The sequence below is a fragment of the Elgaria multicarinata genome, chromosome 8 (assembly GCF_023053635.1).
Source record: "Elgaria multicarinata webbii isolate HBS135686 ecotype San Diego chromosome 8, rElgMul1.1.pri, whole genome shotgun sequence".
Taxonomy (NCBI): domain Eukaryota; kingdom Metazoa; phylum Chordata; class Lepidosauria; order Squamata; family Anguidae; genus Elgaria; species Elgaria multicarinata.
In genome coordinates, this window is record NC_086178.1 from 35,408,505 (window position 1) to 35,426,898 (window position 18,394).

Consider the following 18,394-nt stretch of genomic DNA (forward strand, 5'->3'; position numbering starts at 1 on the left):
GTGTAACTTGCAACATGTGTTGGGCCAATAGCATACAGCTGGTTTCTGTCTTATCGGAGGATTGCACTAAAGTAAAACATTAAGCAACATGTGGTAGATTCTGATAGAACAGAAAATGCTAGAGAGGAGAGTATTCACAGCATGACAGAAGTGATAAATATGGTATACAGCTTTCATGTTCGGCTCTTGGGAGTGTGCCCCTCAGCCCTGAATTGGGGGAGAAGAACTTTCTAGAGGCACCCAGAAATGTATCTCTGCTTGCAGAATAGAAGCTGTATATTCTAGAGTAATATACAAGTATAAAGCATTATTCTATTTACTTTTATTTAAAGTAAATTATATCACTTTTCCAAAACAGCTCAAAAAGCTTTTTTTTTAAAAAAATCTACAATGATAAATAAAACAATAAAAATAAAACTGTAAGAGTGCAATCCTGTTAGATCCATCCAGGATACTTATAACCCTCTGAACCTAGAGTCTTATGAGTATCTAATTCAGAGTGGGAGGCACCTTGTGCCTCCCGCTCTGCATTTTAGCTAGATGGGTGTTTTCACTAGTTTTCAGAGAGGAGGAGGGATGAAGGCTGGGGATAGCTCATATCCAACTTCTCCAGTTCCCTCCCCTCCCATGGGAACGCCCCCCTCTCTCTCCTTACTTGCCTGCATTTGTGAGCCCATAGAGGCAACCAGCATGGTTCTCTCCATGCTGGTTGGATGTGGGGAGGGGAGCTCCAGCCTTGGATTCAAGAATCCAAAAAATCCTATGCCCCCCTGACATCCCCTAAAAGATAAAGCTAACAAAACCCAGGGTGTATTGCTTAGCTATAGAAACTATACTCTTGGCTGCCTATCTCCTATCCAGTTGATTAACTAAAACGTTTGTCACTTTAAATTGTTTACTCTAATAGTATCTAATCCAAGAAAGTACTTAAATTTGCACATTCTGTATTTCACTACAACTGTCTGTTTATAACAATTGCAAGCTATTTAGTATTAGACATGTTTATAAGGTTAATTGCTTGTCTGTCTTTTCTTTTCCAAGGGATATCTGTCGGCAAAATAAAGAATGTGACTATTATTTCAGCATAGATGCAGATGTTGTTTTAATGAACCCCAAGACTTTAAAACTCCTCATAGAACAAAATAGGTATGCTCATGGAAGAAAGGGTATCATTTTTTACAGAGGAGACTGTTTACATGAAAGCTCGCCTGTCAGCATGACTTTGGGTGCTCTTGCTAAAGTGTGTTGTGTTCTACTATTGAAGTTGCTAGTAGGGTGGTAATGGCCACCAATTTGGATGGGGAGGGTTCGACAAGTTCCTGGAGAAGGAGGCTATCAATGGCTACTAGGTGATGGCTCTATGCTACCTCCAGTATCAGAGGCAGTACGCTTATGTACCCCAGTTGCTGGGGAAAATGTTTAGGAGTGTGCTATTGCACTCACATCTTGCTTGTGAGTTTCCTTTTGGCAGCAGGTTGGTCACTGTATGAACAGAATATTGGGTTAGAGAGACCCTTGGTATGATCCAGCACGGCTCTTCTTATGTCCTTGTGTTCAGATGTGCTATGAGTATGTTATTTGTGCATTGTGGTGTACAGACAGTTCCTTCCAAATTATGGGTTAGAAGGTAGGGTATATTTTTGAGTTTGAAGACACGGGGCCTGTTTAGACAACATGCTAAGCCATGGTTAGGCTTTTTGCAGCAAATGGTTAGTGAGCTTGTTTAAACTGTGGTTATGTAGCCACCATGGTTAGGAATGGTTCTCACAACACACAAAGTCATTCTTTACATGGAACGCTAAACCATAAAGTTTAGCTCAAAATGCTTAACCACCGTGGCTTAATGTGTCATCTGAACACAGTCAGTATATCTGTAAGTGAAAGAATCGGTTTGGCTACGTGTCACTGAAGGATATGAAGTGCAGCCTTATCAGCTTGCACCATTACTTCATCTTGCCAAGTACTTTCTGCTCTGATTGGCAGCAGTTCTTCAAAATTTTGAACAGCATTCTTTCCCTGCTGTGGAAAAAAAGCAGAGTCTGAGACATTAAGTATACAAAGCATGTTGTGGGGCTCTCCACAAGATCATAGCTCCTCAAAGAGTTCTCAGCCCCCTCTAATGTCAGAGGATAGGGCTTGGAAACACTCCAGGTCTCTCTTCTTGGACCTAGGAACCTTAGCTCGTCACAGTAGAGTGTTGGAGGCTATCAACACAGCCCTTCCTACCTACAAACCAGCGAAGGGCGCAATCCTATGCCTCTTTGGACAGAAAACAAGTCCTACAATTTCCACATCGGATGGTGGGAGTGTAGGACTTGTTTTCTGAAGAAGAAATACTCTTGGAATGGTTAGGGCACAATAAGATTGTGCCCTAACCATTCCAAGAGTATTTCTTCTTCACTGGTGATTTGCTACACCTCCTCCTTCACCATCTTTCAGTAGGTTATATCAAATAGGTTGTATCCAATGTTAGTCTAACTTAAGTCCCATTCATTTCAGTGGGTTTACTCTAAGTGGGAATAATGTTGGATACAATCCTCTGTCTTATTTATTTATTTATTACATTTCTATACCACCCAATAGCCAGAGCTCTCTGGGCGGTTCACAAAAATTAAAACCATTCAAAGTATAAAACAACAGTATAAAACCATAATATAAAATACAATATAAGAGCTCAACCAGATACAAACAGATAAAAACAGCAAGTCTTGCAAGTTCTCCCCCTTTTTCTCACTTCCTCAATGTTCTTTGCTGCCTATGAAGGTGAAGCTGCCCCCCTCTTGTTCATCAAACACCTCTGATTTGCTACCCCTGCCCTTATCTAGTCCAGCTGGGCTTAATTTAAACCAGCTGCCATGGGCAGTGAGCCAGATATTCTCTCTCTCTCTCTCTCTCTCTCTCTCTCTCTCTCACACACACACACACACACACCCACACACCAAAACCAAACACATGTTTAGCTCCTGCAACCGCTGCATTACAAAAATTCCTTGTATTTCATTGTTGGGTCAAAGTGATGGTTACACATATTTATGAGTGAATCCTGAGAAATGGACAAGTCTGTATGTGCCTGGGTAGAATTTAGAAATGGACATTTTCTCTAGGCATCTCATAAGGAAGTGGCTAGAATCATTGGTTGAAATCTAAAGAGGACTGTAGCCTCTATATCCAGGTGTTCTGGATACAGAGTATTTCCCCCAGTTTCACTGCTGTTCCTCAATTATAGAGCTGTTCCTGTTGTCTTTTATAGGTTAGCCTCACCTTTCAGACATATAACAAAGTCAAAGCTTGCTAACCTCCAACTTATTCCCCCCCCCTTTTTTTTTACTGTTCTTTTTACAGAAAGATGATTGCTCCTCTGGTAATGCGTCATGGGAAGCTCTGGTCTAACTTTTGGGGTGCACTAAGTCCTGATGGTTATTATGCTAGATCTGAAGACTATGTGGATATTGTCCAAGGAAACAGAGTGTGAGTTAAACTTACATTGCTCAACAATTCCATGTGCAGATAGATATCAGACAGCAACTTAATTCTTCTTTTGAGTAACAAAGGGATTGTTCTGTTTTTTTATAGAACCAACTTATTAAATGTATGATGAATTGGTATACATGTGGTATACATATGTTGCCTCTTTCTTCAGTGAATGCCTGTAACATAGTGTGATATCCTATGGAACTCTTAACTCTTCATTCCAAACACAAAGGGAACACTGGTAATGAGTAATTTATGTAGCAATTACAAAATGTCATGGAAGCCCGTTTGAAGCCCGTTTAATACTCTGCTGTGTTCGGAAAGTGTTGACCATAGTCTTCCAGTTCAGACAAAATGAGAAATTTTACTTAATGGTAAATTTCCTGGTTTGGTTTTCACTCATATGAAGGATGAAAGAGTTTGAATGGGTGGCCCCAGTGGAAAAGCCTCATTCATGTCTTGCCCAGTTGTGTGACTATTTCATGTAACGCCATTTGCCATTTGTTTCACAGAGGTGTATGGAATGTCCCCTTTGTGGCTAATATATACTTGATCAAAGGGCAGACTCTCAGATCTGAGTTGAAAGAGAGGAACTATTTTGCACGTGACAGATTGGATTCTGATATGGCCCTCTGCAGAAATGCCAGGGAAATGGTAAGATGCATGTGATGCGGCAGCTTTGAAAATGGTCTTGCTCTTCTTTGGTTGTTGCTTTTCCTTTCAAATGAAACGTACTAGCCAATTTTGGGCAGTTACAATCAAAAATTTTTTGTGACTTACCGTATTTGCAATGGCAGCAAGTTTAACTAATTCCCCATACAGCTCTTTTACTTAAGTATACTTAAAATGCATAAATCTTATATGCTGCCTAGTTCTAGTTCTGAATGCAAAATTACTTTTTTATATATATAATGTCAACTTATCAGTTCCTATTTCATATGGTAATTATAGCTTAGCACGGATTTTGTTTTTATTTTTCTAAATTTTGGACTTGGGTTAATGAAAAATTGCAAACATTGTGTATTATATGAAAGACACAATAGGACTGATGTCACATTGTTGCATTTTAGAATTGTCTTTTTCAAGGTCATGAATGATTGATTCTATTATTTCAAGGCAGATTACATTTTGCTAAACAGGAGCGATGCTCCTTGTCGTTAATAGCATTTAACGGATGTTAGCATTATGAGAACATTATATGAATATCATTGCAATACAAATGTAAATCTGTATTTGTACTGATATTTACATTAGTTCCAGAGCAGAAACAAATGACAGCTATTTCCAGGCAATGTAGCATTGAAAAATAATTTTGCTGAATTGAACAAGAAAAGTTGGCAAGTATTAAAGTTTATTCCCTCCTTTAACAAGGCATGATTTTCTTTTGTTCATACTCATTCTGCAGAATAGCCCAATCAACATTCTGTTGTTCTCAACCTTCCCGGCATCCATTATTGCAATCTCTGCTTACCATGTGTTCATGTTCAACTAATCTGACTTGGTGGCTCATCAGGAGAAAAAAAACCCTTTTCTTATTCTCATGCTGTGAAGCAGCCTGGTACGAGCTTGTTTGTGTGTTGATATTTTTATCACAACAGATAAAGCGCTGATAGATTGCGTTTTTAACCCGTACATGAACAGTTTTGCTTGAAGCTGCATGCTGCTTGCAAAGGTACCTTTGGAGTACCAGCTTCTGACTAAAGGATGTTGTTGATCTAACATGGCAGTGGAAATCTAATGCAGCTCTAACCATGCAAAAGAGAGCAGTGATGTGAGTCAACTGATGTGGTGCTTCTCCTCCTTCATTTTAGACCATGCAAAGGGAAAAAGACTCCCCTTCTGCGGAAACATTCCATATGCTCAGACCCCCAAAGGTTTTGCACTCTTTTTTTTTATTCTTTTATGACAATGCAGTATTACTCTCCTAGGGGAAGATCTTCCCTCCTCTGGACATACCATTTTTGTCTTAAGCTATTGCAAAAATCAATCTGCTTTTTGGTAAACATTGAAAAAAATGACTTCATGGGATACAGCTGTTAGTGCTGCTTTATAAATGCTTGTGCAAGAGTTCATGCAGTGATATGTTACATAAGAATAACTTGTTTCATGACATCTACTAGACCAATTTTGCTCATTTTTGTTTTAAACTGAAGCTTGAGCAGTGTAGATGTGCAGACAATTTTGAACGTTTGGAAAATTCCAAAGCTTGAGCTTTAATAGTAATTAATTTCCTCCATGCCAAGCAGACAGGGCATCCCCTCCACCAGTGGATGACAGACAGCCGTGCTCAGCCAATCAGTGTGGTGCAAAGGTGGGCCAATCGGGGTGTGTGGGGGAGGTGGGTGGAACTGTGCCACACTCAAATTTAGGAAGGTGGTTTCATTATTCATGAGCCATATTTGCATTATTCGTGATCCCTTCTGTGATGATGGACTGAGGAGCACAAAATCAGGAAAGTAGCAGGGCCACTAGCCCCCATGGCAACATGGGCTTTATACCAGTATTATCTAGGTCTCATAGGCAGTTTTCATACTTCCACTTGCACAGTGTCTTACAAAAACTCTTGCGCAAGCGGAAGGACATACTTTGATTTCCCCCAGATGTCCTACTTTCCTTATTTATTTATTTATTATTGCATTCATATCCTGTCTTTTTTCCTCCAAAGAACCCAAGGCAGCATACATAATCCTACTCCCCTTCATTGTATCCTCACAGCAACAGCCCTGTGAGGTCCGTTGGACTGAGAGTCTATGACTTGTCCAAAGTCACCCAGTGGGTTTCCGTGGCTGTGTGGGGATTAGAACCTGGATCTCCTGACTCCCAGTCCAACACTTTAGCCACTACACAACACTGGCTCTTCCATGATCCTCAGACAACATGAGCAGTGGTAAAGGATGATAAGAGCAGAATGGCATCTTTCAATCCAACTGTAGCAAATTTTCCCACAATTTTTGAAAGTGTCAGCAAATGTGTTAGCATATGGAAGTGTGTTATACACCCCAAATTTGAACCCTCTATCATTTATTTGTATGTAGGAGGCCCTATTCTAACAGCTGCATTTGATGTGGTATAATCACCAAATATTGGCTTTCCTCATCCTTCTAATATAAGGTGTTCTTGTGATAGAGCTCCATGTTTCCTAGGCATAAAACAAAAACAGACCACATCCTGAGAATCATGAATTTTGAGGCACCAAGTAATAGCAGATGCTGGCCATTATACACTGTGATGATGTAGTCTTCAATAATTTCATTGGAATGTCTATGTAATTTCCATTGAGACTGATAGATGTTGAGGATTTCAATTCCCCTCTGTCTGTTTAGCTATATCACTTTTATTTGCTATTTAAAATGAAAAAGACATAGACCTGTTAATAAATTAAGGAGGCCGCTCCATATCACAACAGAGGTAGTTGTCATTGTTGGCCCATGGAGGAAACTACAGCTAGTGGCATGAAGCTAAATTTCAAATTGTCTGTAATTATTTAAATAGAAGAGTGGTAAAAGCATTGGAATATACTGCTAAAATAAGTGAGCTCTGTTTCCTAGTCTTCAAATCAAAAACCAAACATCCATCAGAAAAAATACATTGTTCAGTTAAATACAATTTAATGGGCTTTGTGTATAACTGAGCACAATTCAATGGGTTGTGGTTTTGAGGCCAAGTTTCCCAATCTCTGCTGTTTGTTCCTGCCTTAGAATCTAGGAAATCTTTTGCTTAATAAGGGTTGCTTGCTATTCCCCTAACACACATTTTTCACTCCCTCATGCTATAGAAAGAGAGAACATACTGAGGTTTCCCTTCATTTGACATGGGAAACTATGTCTCTAAAGCAATGACAAAATTTTAAATACACCCCCTAGCAGAAGCATGTTTTACCACTGCAATTTCTCCCGTTCTATGTTGACGCAACTCCATTGGAAGTAATGGAGCATAAAACTGGACAGTGGTGTGGTGTATTTTTGTTGCAGAGAGGTGTTACATAAACATTATTTAGCTACTCTTGACAAAGCTTCTTTAATGCAGCTTCCTGTATTTATTTATTTTAATAAGACCCATGGACTGAGAACGTGTTTACTCTGTTTGTGAAGATAGCTCTAGAAGCTTCTTTGTAGACCAAAAAGAAGAGTTACTTCCAACCCTTAAATCCTTGAGTTGACATATCTACCTGCAATGATTGTGCAATACAGTCTGAGATAGCATTTTTCATGTATGTTGAGCACCTGGAGACACTTATTGACATCTGTTTTCTTAGTGAAGTAGCTATAACCCCAGAAGCAAGACAGGAAGTACCTTGTAAAGAGGTACCTATTAGCATGTGGGATTCAAAATTACTATCACTGCTTTTGTTCAATAGCTGCTGCCTTATGCTGATCCTACAAGTATCTTTGGACTAGAGGTCATCAGCATGAGGATTAGCATGGCTGACCAGCATGCTTGGTGCATTAGTGTACAAGTCATCCAGAGAGCCACACATTTGCCAGATAAAGCAAATGTCTTAAGGCACCCTTAATTTGAGATGGCAAGGGAAGTCATAGGATTGGGTCATAATAAGCACAAATGTATGTGATTGAAAGTAGAGATACGATTTTATAACAAGTTGGTCTAGAAAATGAAAATAATCTTTCCAATTTTATTTATTCATTTGAAGTCATGTCAGTTTTGCTGTAGTTATTAATTTTGGTCTTCATCATTCATGTGTTTATTTGTGGTTTTCATCTTATTCATAAAATTAATAGTTCTGAGATGAACATTTTCATTACAGGTCAACTCATCAATGGAACTCATTAAAAAGTTCTTAAATAGTCCATGGTATTCTGACCCTGATGTTATTTTGTTCTAGTGTTGTTTATCTGAATTCACCAAATTTATATTTGTTAGATATTTAGCTTTTAGGAAAACTGCATTAAAGTCTATAGGGAGAAAACTACCAATGCTTCCCCTGTGAATGAGTCCTGGAGATAGTTCATCATCTGTTACATCAATATACAGATGTTAAGAGCATAATCCAGAGTTCTTTGTGTGGGTCTCTGATAGAAGCATGGAGGTGATGTGTAGGAACTTCCGTTCCCTTAGCATCCGTTAATTGGGAATGCTTCACGTCAGCCTTTCACAAGCTGGTACCATCCAGATGTTTTGAACTTCAACCCCCATCAGCCCCAGCCAGCATGGGCAATAGTCAGAAATCTTGGGAGGTGTAGTTCAAAGCATTTGGACAGCACTAGGTTAGGGGAGGCTGTTCCATATGCACAATGAAATCTTCCATTGCAGGCACAGGCTGTACATGGGAGAGAACAAAATAGCCTTTACATTCATCAGAATCCATGTTTAGCTTTCCAAAATCCTGCAAATGACACTTGCATAGTTAGAATTTTGTCTAAAAGCTAATGCAGTTTGTTTAGAATTGTGCTGATTTGCAAATGGGCTGGTAGTGAATTTGGATAATGAGTCTTGAATGACCCGAGGACTGAATAATATAGGGTTGGAGTTGAACTAAATTAGTTGAACTTAACTTCCATTGATTTTAATGGGAACTAAGTCAAGTCATGACTAATTTAAGCCCCACTGATTTCAGTGTGTTTACTCAAAGTCTGACTAAGTCTGTATCCAACCCATTGTTTCTTAAGTATTTTCAAGTGTTACATGTACTCACTAACATAAGAATGTTTCTGTCTGGTGGCAGGGTGTCTTTATGTATATCACTAACAGACATGAATTTGGGAGACTTTTGTCAACAGCGAACTACAATACTTCTCACTACAGCAATGACCTCTGGCAGATCTTTGAAAATCCTGTGGTATGTATCGAAGTATGCACTAAAATTATTTCCAGGGGTTTTATCAGGGTTTTTTTAAAGCACCTATTCCTTTTGTTAGCAAACAGATCACAAAAGATTGTTCTTTTGTGCTGAGCTTTCACAGTTTAATTTTTCCAGCTTAATTACTTTGCCATGGTTTCCTTGATCAGTTTAAAGAAAATGTATGTGCTCTAATGGTGATTCCAGATGATACCTTTAATGTGCAATCACCCTGTCTCATTCACAGAGTTTTGCAGTGGGGTCTAGATGACATCGTTTTCCATTTGTAAACCTCCTTCTGTCTCTTTTCTCATCAGAACAAAATCTGTTAAGGTGGAAAAGACAAGAATGGTTGCATAATGTCCTTCGATTGGTAGTTCTAGGACCCTGCCATATGGAAGCACCTTAAGCAATTCTGTGCATTTTTAAAATCTAACAAGCAATTTTTTCTTCAATTTATTCTTCCCAGGACTGGAAGGAAATCTACATAAACCCCAACTATTCAAAAATCTTCACTGAAAATATAGTGGAACAGGTGGGTAGAATTCTCCTTCAACATAGGTATTGCAATGTGGTTTTTTCAGTGAGATTAGTGTGGCTGCCAGACTACGTTTTTAGTGTGGAATTGCTGTGCTTTGTCAACTCACTTTTTTGCAGAGCATCCGCATGATAGTCCTCTAGCCATTGTCCTCCTGCATCATCTCTGTGGTTTTTCTGTCTTTTCACAGACTAGAATTAGTCTGGCTTTTTTTTTTGAGGCGGATGGAAGAGTTGTGTAATCTGTGGAAGCAGAGATGCCTTTTGTGCTACTCTTCTACCTTTTTTTAAGATCTGCACTTTTGACATCGACAGGGACGTATTAAGCAGGTGAACCTAGCACAGCTCATTCACTATTAACTTTGCAATACGTACCCTTTTATCACCTAATTTTTTAAAAAAATGATATTTGGATTAGCACTGAAATGGCTTTTCAGCTATAGCTTTTTTTTAAAAAAATCTATTAAAAGTTTAGCAAAATATACTGATTACATGGTGTTATAGCACCATAATGCTAATTTTGAAAATTACAGGGAAAACATGGAAATAACACATTTTAGCAAGGTGGTGTTTTTTTTGGGGGGGGGGTATAATTAAACCTTTTGAGTCTACACTGTGAATCCAAAACAAATATGGAACACTTTGGTGGATGTTTTTTTGTTTGTTTGTTTGTTTGTTTGTTTGGACATTTCATGAATGGTAATAGCTAATTGCGCTTAAATGAAGAAGTGCTTTTGCCAAATAGATATTTTTAACGGGTCAACTTTTTTTTCAAATGGCCACTAAGGTGAACTGTACCTTCCCCACCCACATCAGCCATGACATACTCACTGGTGTGGATGGAGCATAGCGGAATGGGCATACAAGAAAAGTACAATGTGGCCAATGGTGCGGAAAGTCAATTGCAATTCTGCTTATAAATTATAGTAAAAGAGCAATGATTCTTAATACTAGAAGCTCCCTGCCTGAAAACAGCCTAGGATCCTGTTTGGGCTCATTTTAACCCAGGCTGGTTGCCAATGAGAGCCAATGAAGTAGGTGTGTGTGTGTGTGTGTGTGTGTGTGTGTGTGTGTGTGAAATACGTGAAGAAAAGAAGAGGGGTAGAGAAGGTAAGTTGTGAGGGAAGAGAACTCACAAAGGGGCAGAACTTATTTGTGAATCAAGGCAAAATTCAAACTGAGTAGAAAAAAGCTTGTTATTTTCTCTCTCTCTCTCTTGCTCGTGCATGTGTTTCTTTAGCCCTCTACAGAAATCCAGAATTTGGCAACTGGACTAATGATGGGGTGTGTGTCTCAATATATATCTGCTTAGACTCTGAAACCATTTCTATGACTCAACTTTGCAGGCTATGCTAATCCATGCTGTTTCTCCCTCGTGTGCATGTGGGAAGACTTGGCAGGGCAGAATAATGAACACCAGCCAGGCTCTTGTGTCAGAGTTGCACAGCCTGGGAGGAATGGCCCTGATCCTTGGAATTATGGGAGACCTGGGCAAGTGCTTAAGTTGCTTGCATCATAGTAGAAATCCTACTAGGGCAAACCAAACAACTGGAGAAGCAAAAGTTCTTTTTGTCCAGTATGAGCACAGTAGTGAGATCAATAGAAGTGTGACATCCTGGTGTGGGCATTTGTGGGCTATATGAGAGGAAACCGCTCTATGCTGACTGACCCAAGCAGCCACTGAAACGGTTTCTCCTTTCAGATAATTAGAGATTTCACTTAAGTTTTTCTCATGTAGCTGGCCAAATGCATTATACAGAATAAACCAATGCATGACTATTTTATTAAATCCACAAGTTAAAAGACAGAAAATTGCATTTTTTTAATTAAAGGAGTGAGTCTTGTTATAGTTGTAGATCAAGATTTCCATCAGTACTACTCTGTCTAAATTCAGAAATATAAAAGAAAAGCTCTAATACCATATGAAGTACAAAACGCTAACCGAAGGGTATATACATGTATGTTTCCCACTTACAGCCATGCCCAGATGTGTTTTGGTTTCCCATATTTTCTGAAGCAGCCTGTGATGAACTGGTGCAGGAGATGGAATATTTTGGACAATGGTCTGGTGGAAGGCACCATGTAAGTATAATTTTTGGGAACTCCCTCTCTCTCTATATATGTACAGTATACCTGAGAAAAGGTGAGCATAAGTCATCCCTTCTGTGCATGCAGAGCAGGGCTGCTGGATGTCACTATGGGAGGTACCCTTCGGAGTCCCGTTCCCAAACATAGCCAGCATAGCGCAGTGCACATGCACACAATAAAGGGCCAGAGGTGAACTTAAAGAGATCCATTGAATTCTATGATGTATGGGAGCAGCAGAATCATGACCTGTGTTTTAAATTGGGCTGCACTCCTTAATTACTAGATTAGTAAACTAAATGTTTAACTGAGTGATTAGCTGGGGATAATGTTAATCAGTGATGCTAAGAGTTAAGGCCACGTTCGTTTGTTTTGTTTAACATTTGGATTTTGTTTCTATTTTTGTTCACACAATACCAAATACAGTACAATTGACTGTTCACTTATTAATTTAATTTATATTCTGCCTAACTGATTCTTCCCTCTCCCTATAGCTCCCAGCTCCACCACCCATGCTGTTCTGGAGGGTCTGCCTACCCTCTGGAGCAGATTTGGGAGAGGTAGAGGGTAGAGCATGGGGAAGGCAGGATTGGTGAAGATTGTGTCTCTCCCTGTTACACTGGAAGAAATGGCTATGTCGCATCAGACGCTTTCCTCAGATGGAAAGAACTCTTCTGTCTGCAGAAGGCAGATCCTGGATCCATCCCAATAATGAGAACAAAACAGCATGACAGAAATAATTGTACAATAAAACTGACAATATAATCAAAGCAACACAGCAGAACAAATGCACTATCAAAAAACATCTGCAAGAACATTCATCATAGATTTAAATCAAACTACACAATTAGTTTAGATTTAAATCCGGATTGAATTCTGACTTCATAAATTTGATATGGAGTTATATTAGGGTTCTCTTGTGTTGCTAAAATAAGCAATGCTAAATAAAATATTTTAAAAAATAATTTTCTTCTAACAATGAATGGCTTTGTTGTCATTTTAATTATTATTTTTTAAAAGATGATTGATCATATGAAATTTCTCCAGTCATCTAACTCTTCAGGCATAAAGATTTTTTATGCAACATATATTGATATATCTAGTATCTACTAAGTTAGTTAGTGAATGGAAGAATGGTTTTTTTATTCTCAGCTCCTTACACAATAAGTTTGGAATAAAAGGTCTGACATTTTGGTCCTCAAATGACTCAAATCAACAAGTAAAGAAATATCTTTTCTTGGAGGGTACTGGAATATGGAAACTTGAGAGTTACACACATGCTGTGTGCCTTTATGAAGTGTTCTGTGTGATGTGAAAGCATATTCTTATGCCCATAGAAACTGGTCAAATAAAATGTATATTTCCAAATGAAATGAACTTTGTCAAATCTTATCTTAGGACAGCCGCATTTCTGGAGGATATGAAAATGTTCCAACCGATGACATTCACATGAAGCAAGTTGGGCTGGAAAGTGTGTGGCTACACTTTATTAGAGAATTCATAGCACCTGTTACACTAAAAGTATTTGCCGGCTACTATACAAAGGTCAGTGAAAACCGTTATTCAGATATTCAGGTAACAGACTCAATCCAGCTGGGCGTGAGTTAGGCACCTATCACTCATGCTATTGCTTGATTCACTGAAATCTGAGGAGAAAAATCCTTCTGAGATTTTTCAGATGTGAGAGGTAATCCAACCAAGCTGAATAGATACCCATTTGCCTTGTCCCTCTGGTAATATAAATCTGTGGACTCACATGCAAGCAATAGGAGGGGACACTGCAGGGAAAAGGAGGCCTGGGTATTGCTACTTAATCCTCTGCTTCTACACCACACAAATTACTCACAGTCTGGAGCATCTCCATCCATTCATCCATCCATCAACCTCTATTATTTATAAAGCTCCTAATATGCTCCCTCAGCATCTTAAAAACACACACACACAATAATAGGGGAGCTGTAAGTAAAGGTGATACTGCACGAGCTGAGAGAGATGAAAGGCATAGATAACTTGAAGCTAAACCATATATGTTCCATGTCTTCAGAATGCTTGATGGGTTAATTCCGAATCAGTTATCTTTTTAAAAAACAAACCAACAATAATCCCATGATTTCTTTCCAGGGCCATGCCTTACTGAATTTTGTTGTGAAATACACTACTGAAAGACAACGTTCCCTCAGGCCTCATCATGACTCATCTACATTTACCATCAACATTGCTCTCAATAAACTCGGAGATGATTTTCAAGTAAGTTTGGAGCATATCCGGTGTAATTAAAATTGATCTTTCAACATCTCCACTTAATTCAGACAAAAATGTTTTTTGGTACCACAGTCATTAATGTTGGTACTGGCCTACGTTCTGGTAAAAAACATTAGAGAAGTATTTCTTGCATGCTGGCTGGCAGCTGATGGAAGGTCACCAGATCAGGAAAAGTTGAGTTAGGCCTAGGGAACCTCCACTTGATGTCACCTAAACTAGAAGAACTTGTAGATAAGGGGTAGTATCCAGTTTTGCCCCAATGGCACTAGCATAAACCAATGTTTGCTTGATGTAACTAGTGTTTGCTAGGGTTAATCCAGCAGGAAATCAACCATTTCCCCCAATTGCCTTAACAAGTGCGAGTTACTTTGCACAAGCATTAGTTTATGCTAGTGTAACTTCATTAGCATTATCTTTGTGGCACCATTGGATACTATGCAAAGCTCAGTGGTATATACCTGGTATGCCATTTTCACAAATGGCATTGCACATCAGGGGAAAGCCCTGTATCTGAATTAGAATGGCATCCCCAGATATCATAAGGAGTTAAGGTGGAAGATGATCCAACCACAGCTTATTGCTGCTACAAATTAACCCACTTGTTTCAGAATGTAACTGTAATGCCAATTATTGTTGTGGCCTTCAATATACTTTATACTGGAGAATGCCCAGTTTCTACTGATTTCTGTGGAATTACTTAGCAGACTGTGCTCTAAGACTATATTTCTTATTGTCTTATAGGGAGGTGGATGTAAATTTCTGAGGTACAACTGCTCAATTGAATCGCCCAGGAAGGGATGGAGTTTCATGCATCCAGGAAGACTTACTCATTTACACGAGGGCCTTCCCATTTTGAATGGAACAAGATACATTGCAGTATCATTCATTGACCCTTAATTTTATTTCCCTGGCCACTTAAAGACGACGTTTGGCAATCTATGACAAACTCTTATTTATAATTCTTCTCCCAGAAGATGGTGACAAAAGAAGCTTCTTCTACACAACTATGCTTTACTTTGGGCTAAAATATTGGGGTGGGGGAGGAATCAAACACTTGCAATAATCTGCTCTGAGCCTTGAGTTGCAAAATAAACACACACACACACTTTAATTTCTCTCCCTTTCTGTCTTAAAGGGAGGGGAAATTCCCTGATGCAGACAATCTGTAATGTGGGTTTTTCATCCATAACGTTATGAATAAACATCAAGGTGTATTTTGTGCATATCTTGATTGAAGAATAAATCATATTGGTTAACTATGCACATTGTTCTAAGAAAGAAATACAGTATAGATAAATGCAAAATATTGTCAAAAATGCATATGGTCTATTCGGGTACTATGAAGCGCCTTTAAAAGAAGAAATGCTCCAATAGGAAATCTCTTCTGCTTACCAAGTGTCCTTTAACTGGACTGAGCTAGCCAGAAAATAACTTTTTGCACCAGGTCAGGACTGGCAATCCGAGCCGTCATTTTGGAAACTTTACAGTACCAAATTGTCTTGGATACCAAATTTTCTACTCTTATTTAAAACTACTTGAATTTCGTATCAGGAGATCAAAAAAAGTTGACGTTGCTCTTTTTATTTTTAAAATTGCAGGTTTTTTACTTGCATTTGTTGTTGCTTTTGTTTTTTAAGGAATCAGTTTTAAATAATTCCTGCTGTGCCTACTGTTTGTAATTTAAAGGTTACACTTGAAAAAAAAAAGTTAAAACCATGAAACCTGAGGTGCTAAAATGCACATATTTTTAAGTCTTGTGGAAAATAAAGAATTCTTAAATTAAGAGAGGCTCTTGACGTGTGCTTTATTTGAAAAAAAAAAAAGGATTTGGTCTCTGTTTTGTAAACGAATTATGCTGATTATTTGTTTTTTTTTTTTTTTTAAATAGCATTTTGGACTGCTTTAAGCAAATTAACAAATATTTTACATTTTTCATTCATATGTAGGCAGCTTGCATATCCAACCCCTGGAATTGGTGTATTGTGCGAATCCAGTGAGCATGGGTTATGCAAGAGTGAAACAACCCTCATGTAATCCTAAAACAAACCATGGGGTTGGCTATTCAAAATGGTGGCCGCACACACTGCAACCTCATGTGCTACAGCCTGTCATATCATGCAAGCAGCCCCTATGTGTGACGGAACTTTGATGGGTTTGCTTTCCACCTGCAGCCCTTCATGACTGATCCAGAGAGTTTCATGGCATTTTCATGTAGGTTTTTTTAAGGAGCAGGAATGGGGAGAATTCTGCCAACGTACAAAGGTAAGCAACTTTGTCACTTTCTGGATCTCTATCCTCTTCTGAAAACAGATCTAGCTTAAAATGAACTTAATTTTTCATTCAACTTGGTCATCTCCTTGTTGTTTCTTTTCTTTTCCATTTCATAGTTTACCAGTTGCAAAAGAGCACTGGCATGGTGGGTTCACCACTTAAGTGTAAATATTGCTGAATGACTGGCCTCTTGATGAAATCTTTCCTGCACCTATGGAAATCATGGAACTCAGAAAACCTCCAGGATCCCACTTCATGAATGCTGTCTTTGTTTAATGAGGCTATTCCTGTCATTACACTGTGATATCTTGGGACAGCACAGCACTGCTTGGCCCACCTAGATGAGTTGTGGGAAGAAAAGAAAAATCAGTCTTCATTAAATCAGCCTCCATATCAAGCAAAGTTCTTTAGATTATTTTTTCAGATGCTAATGCTTAGTTTGGTGTGGGGTGTATCAAACTAAAATGATCAGTTTTATTTATATTTTTATTTAATGTAGGATTTAGGATTTACACTTCCCTCTGTATTCAGTTGATTAAAATCTTTACAATTGCAGTTCTGAAGCATAGGTCCCTGGGCCATGCATGCACTACATATTCACCAAATTGGCACCATCAAAGCTGACTATGGCAGCAATCCTATCATTGTGCCCTCAGTGGTCATGCAATCCAGGGCGGGAGGAATGGAAGAGGTGAACTTCACTTCCACTTCCTTCTGCCCTGCAGATTTTGCTGAAACGCCCATCTAGCGAGGGCACTGGCTGTTCCACTCTGATCCTGGTTGCTCTACTCTCCATTCGCTTTCCACTAGAATGCCCCCTTTCCTCCTCCAACATCACTTTTCCGACCTTAGAAGGCAGCCGGTGCAAGGGGGTGCAAACCAGCTGCAAGGGGGAAGGGCAGATCTCTGACTCCCCTTTCCAAGGTCAGAATGTGGTCTCCGATGTCAGAAGATGGAATCCAAATAATCCTATGGTCACTGGGATGCTTGCCCTGGGATCATAGGATTGCTCTTTCCATGACCATCACCCATTCAGGCAGGGCCTACATAAAATATCTTCCATAACAGCACAATCCTATACATGTCTACTCAGATGTAGATCTCTTGAGTTCAATGGGGCTTACTCAGTGTGTTTAGAATTGAAGACTGTGTGACGTTTTAAGGAAAATAAGTGGCAGTACATAAATCCTCTGATTTGTCTCAAAGGCCAATCTACTTACCTGAATGACAACACTTCATCATAAAGGACTTTGATATAGGAAGCAACAGTGCTGGCCTCTAGCTTATTCAGGATCTAGGGCAGATGGCCCGCCTGCCCTCCAGAACGTCAAAGAAGCATTCATTGAAGTTGCCTCCTGACATGTGCCACTTTCCTGGTCTTGAATTCATGCCAAATATATGCCATACATTTGATTATATTTAAAAAGAGAGATAACTTTGTAATTCCATATCCTGCATGTATGGCCGTTTTACCTGCAGTCTTCATTTCCCAGGTTATTTTGAGCTCTTTCCAGAGAAAGTGAGAAATATTATTTGACGCCATACTACGTTAGACAAGCTTGTAATTTGAACTCTTCTGTGACTATGAGTCACTGAATCCCCCCAGACAAGAAGGAGACACTGTTGTTAAATAGGAGGTAGGAAAAGAGGGGGCAAGGAGAACCAGTGGGGATGAGCTGGGTTAAGCTGACTTGCTCACTGGTTCTGTAGATTCAAATGAGCATAACTGCATTTACTGAACAAAAACAATGGTCTAAAATGGATAGGCAATCTAATGCACTCCAGATGTTTTTGGACTACAACTCCAAGAATCCCTGATGATTGGCCATGCTGGCTGAGATCCTTAGGTCATGATAAATCTTAAAGAATTCTTACAGAATCTAATAATCTTCCAAGAATCTTAGAGGACTCACCTATTTTTGAGTAGGGTGGCAAAAGATGACACAGAATTGCATTGTCTCTATGCTAATT

At 39.1% G+C, this 18,394-nt stretch overlaps 1 protein-coding gene across 2 annotated transcripts in view; it reads left to right on the top strand.

Moving 5' to 3' along the window:
* PLOD2 (procollagen-lysine,2-oxoglutarate 5-dioxygenase 2) overlaps positions 1 to 15,935 on the top strand; it is a 74,654-nt gene extending 58,719 nt beyond the window's left edge. The window contains exons 11-20 of one of the 2 annotated variants that reach the window (XM_063132146.1): positions 1,042 to 1,146; positions 3,343 to 3,468; positions 3,984 to 4,125; positions 5,283 to 5,345; positions 9,155 to 9,268; positions 9,738 to 9,803; positions 11,783 to 11,887; positions 13,289 to 13,435; positions 14,012 to 14,137; positions 14,894 to 15,935. In XM_063132146.1, the coding sequence (XP_062988216.1) occupies positions 1,042 to 1,146; positions 3,343 to 3,468; positions 3,984 to 4,125; positions 5,283 to 5,345; positions 9,155 to 9,268; positions 9,738 to 9,803; positions 11,783 to 11,887; positions 13,289 to 13,435; positions 14,012 to 14,137; positions 14,894 to 15,049 (1,150 nt within the window). In that variant the 3' untranslated portion in view covers positions 15,050 to 15,935. The remainder of the gene's footprint in view (positions 1 to 1,041; positions 1,147 to 3,342; positions 3,469 to 3,983; positions 4,126 to 5,282; positions 5,346 to 9,154; positions 9,269 to 9,737; positions 9,804 to 11,782; positions 11,888 to 13,288; positions 13,436 to 14,011; positions 14,138 to 14,893) is intronic. The other variant, XM_063132147.1, reaches the window with a different exon arrangement.
* The last annotated feature ends 2,459 nt before the right edge of the window (positions 15,936 to 18,394 follow it).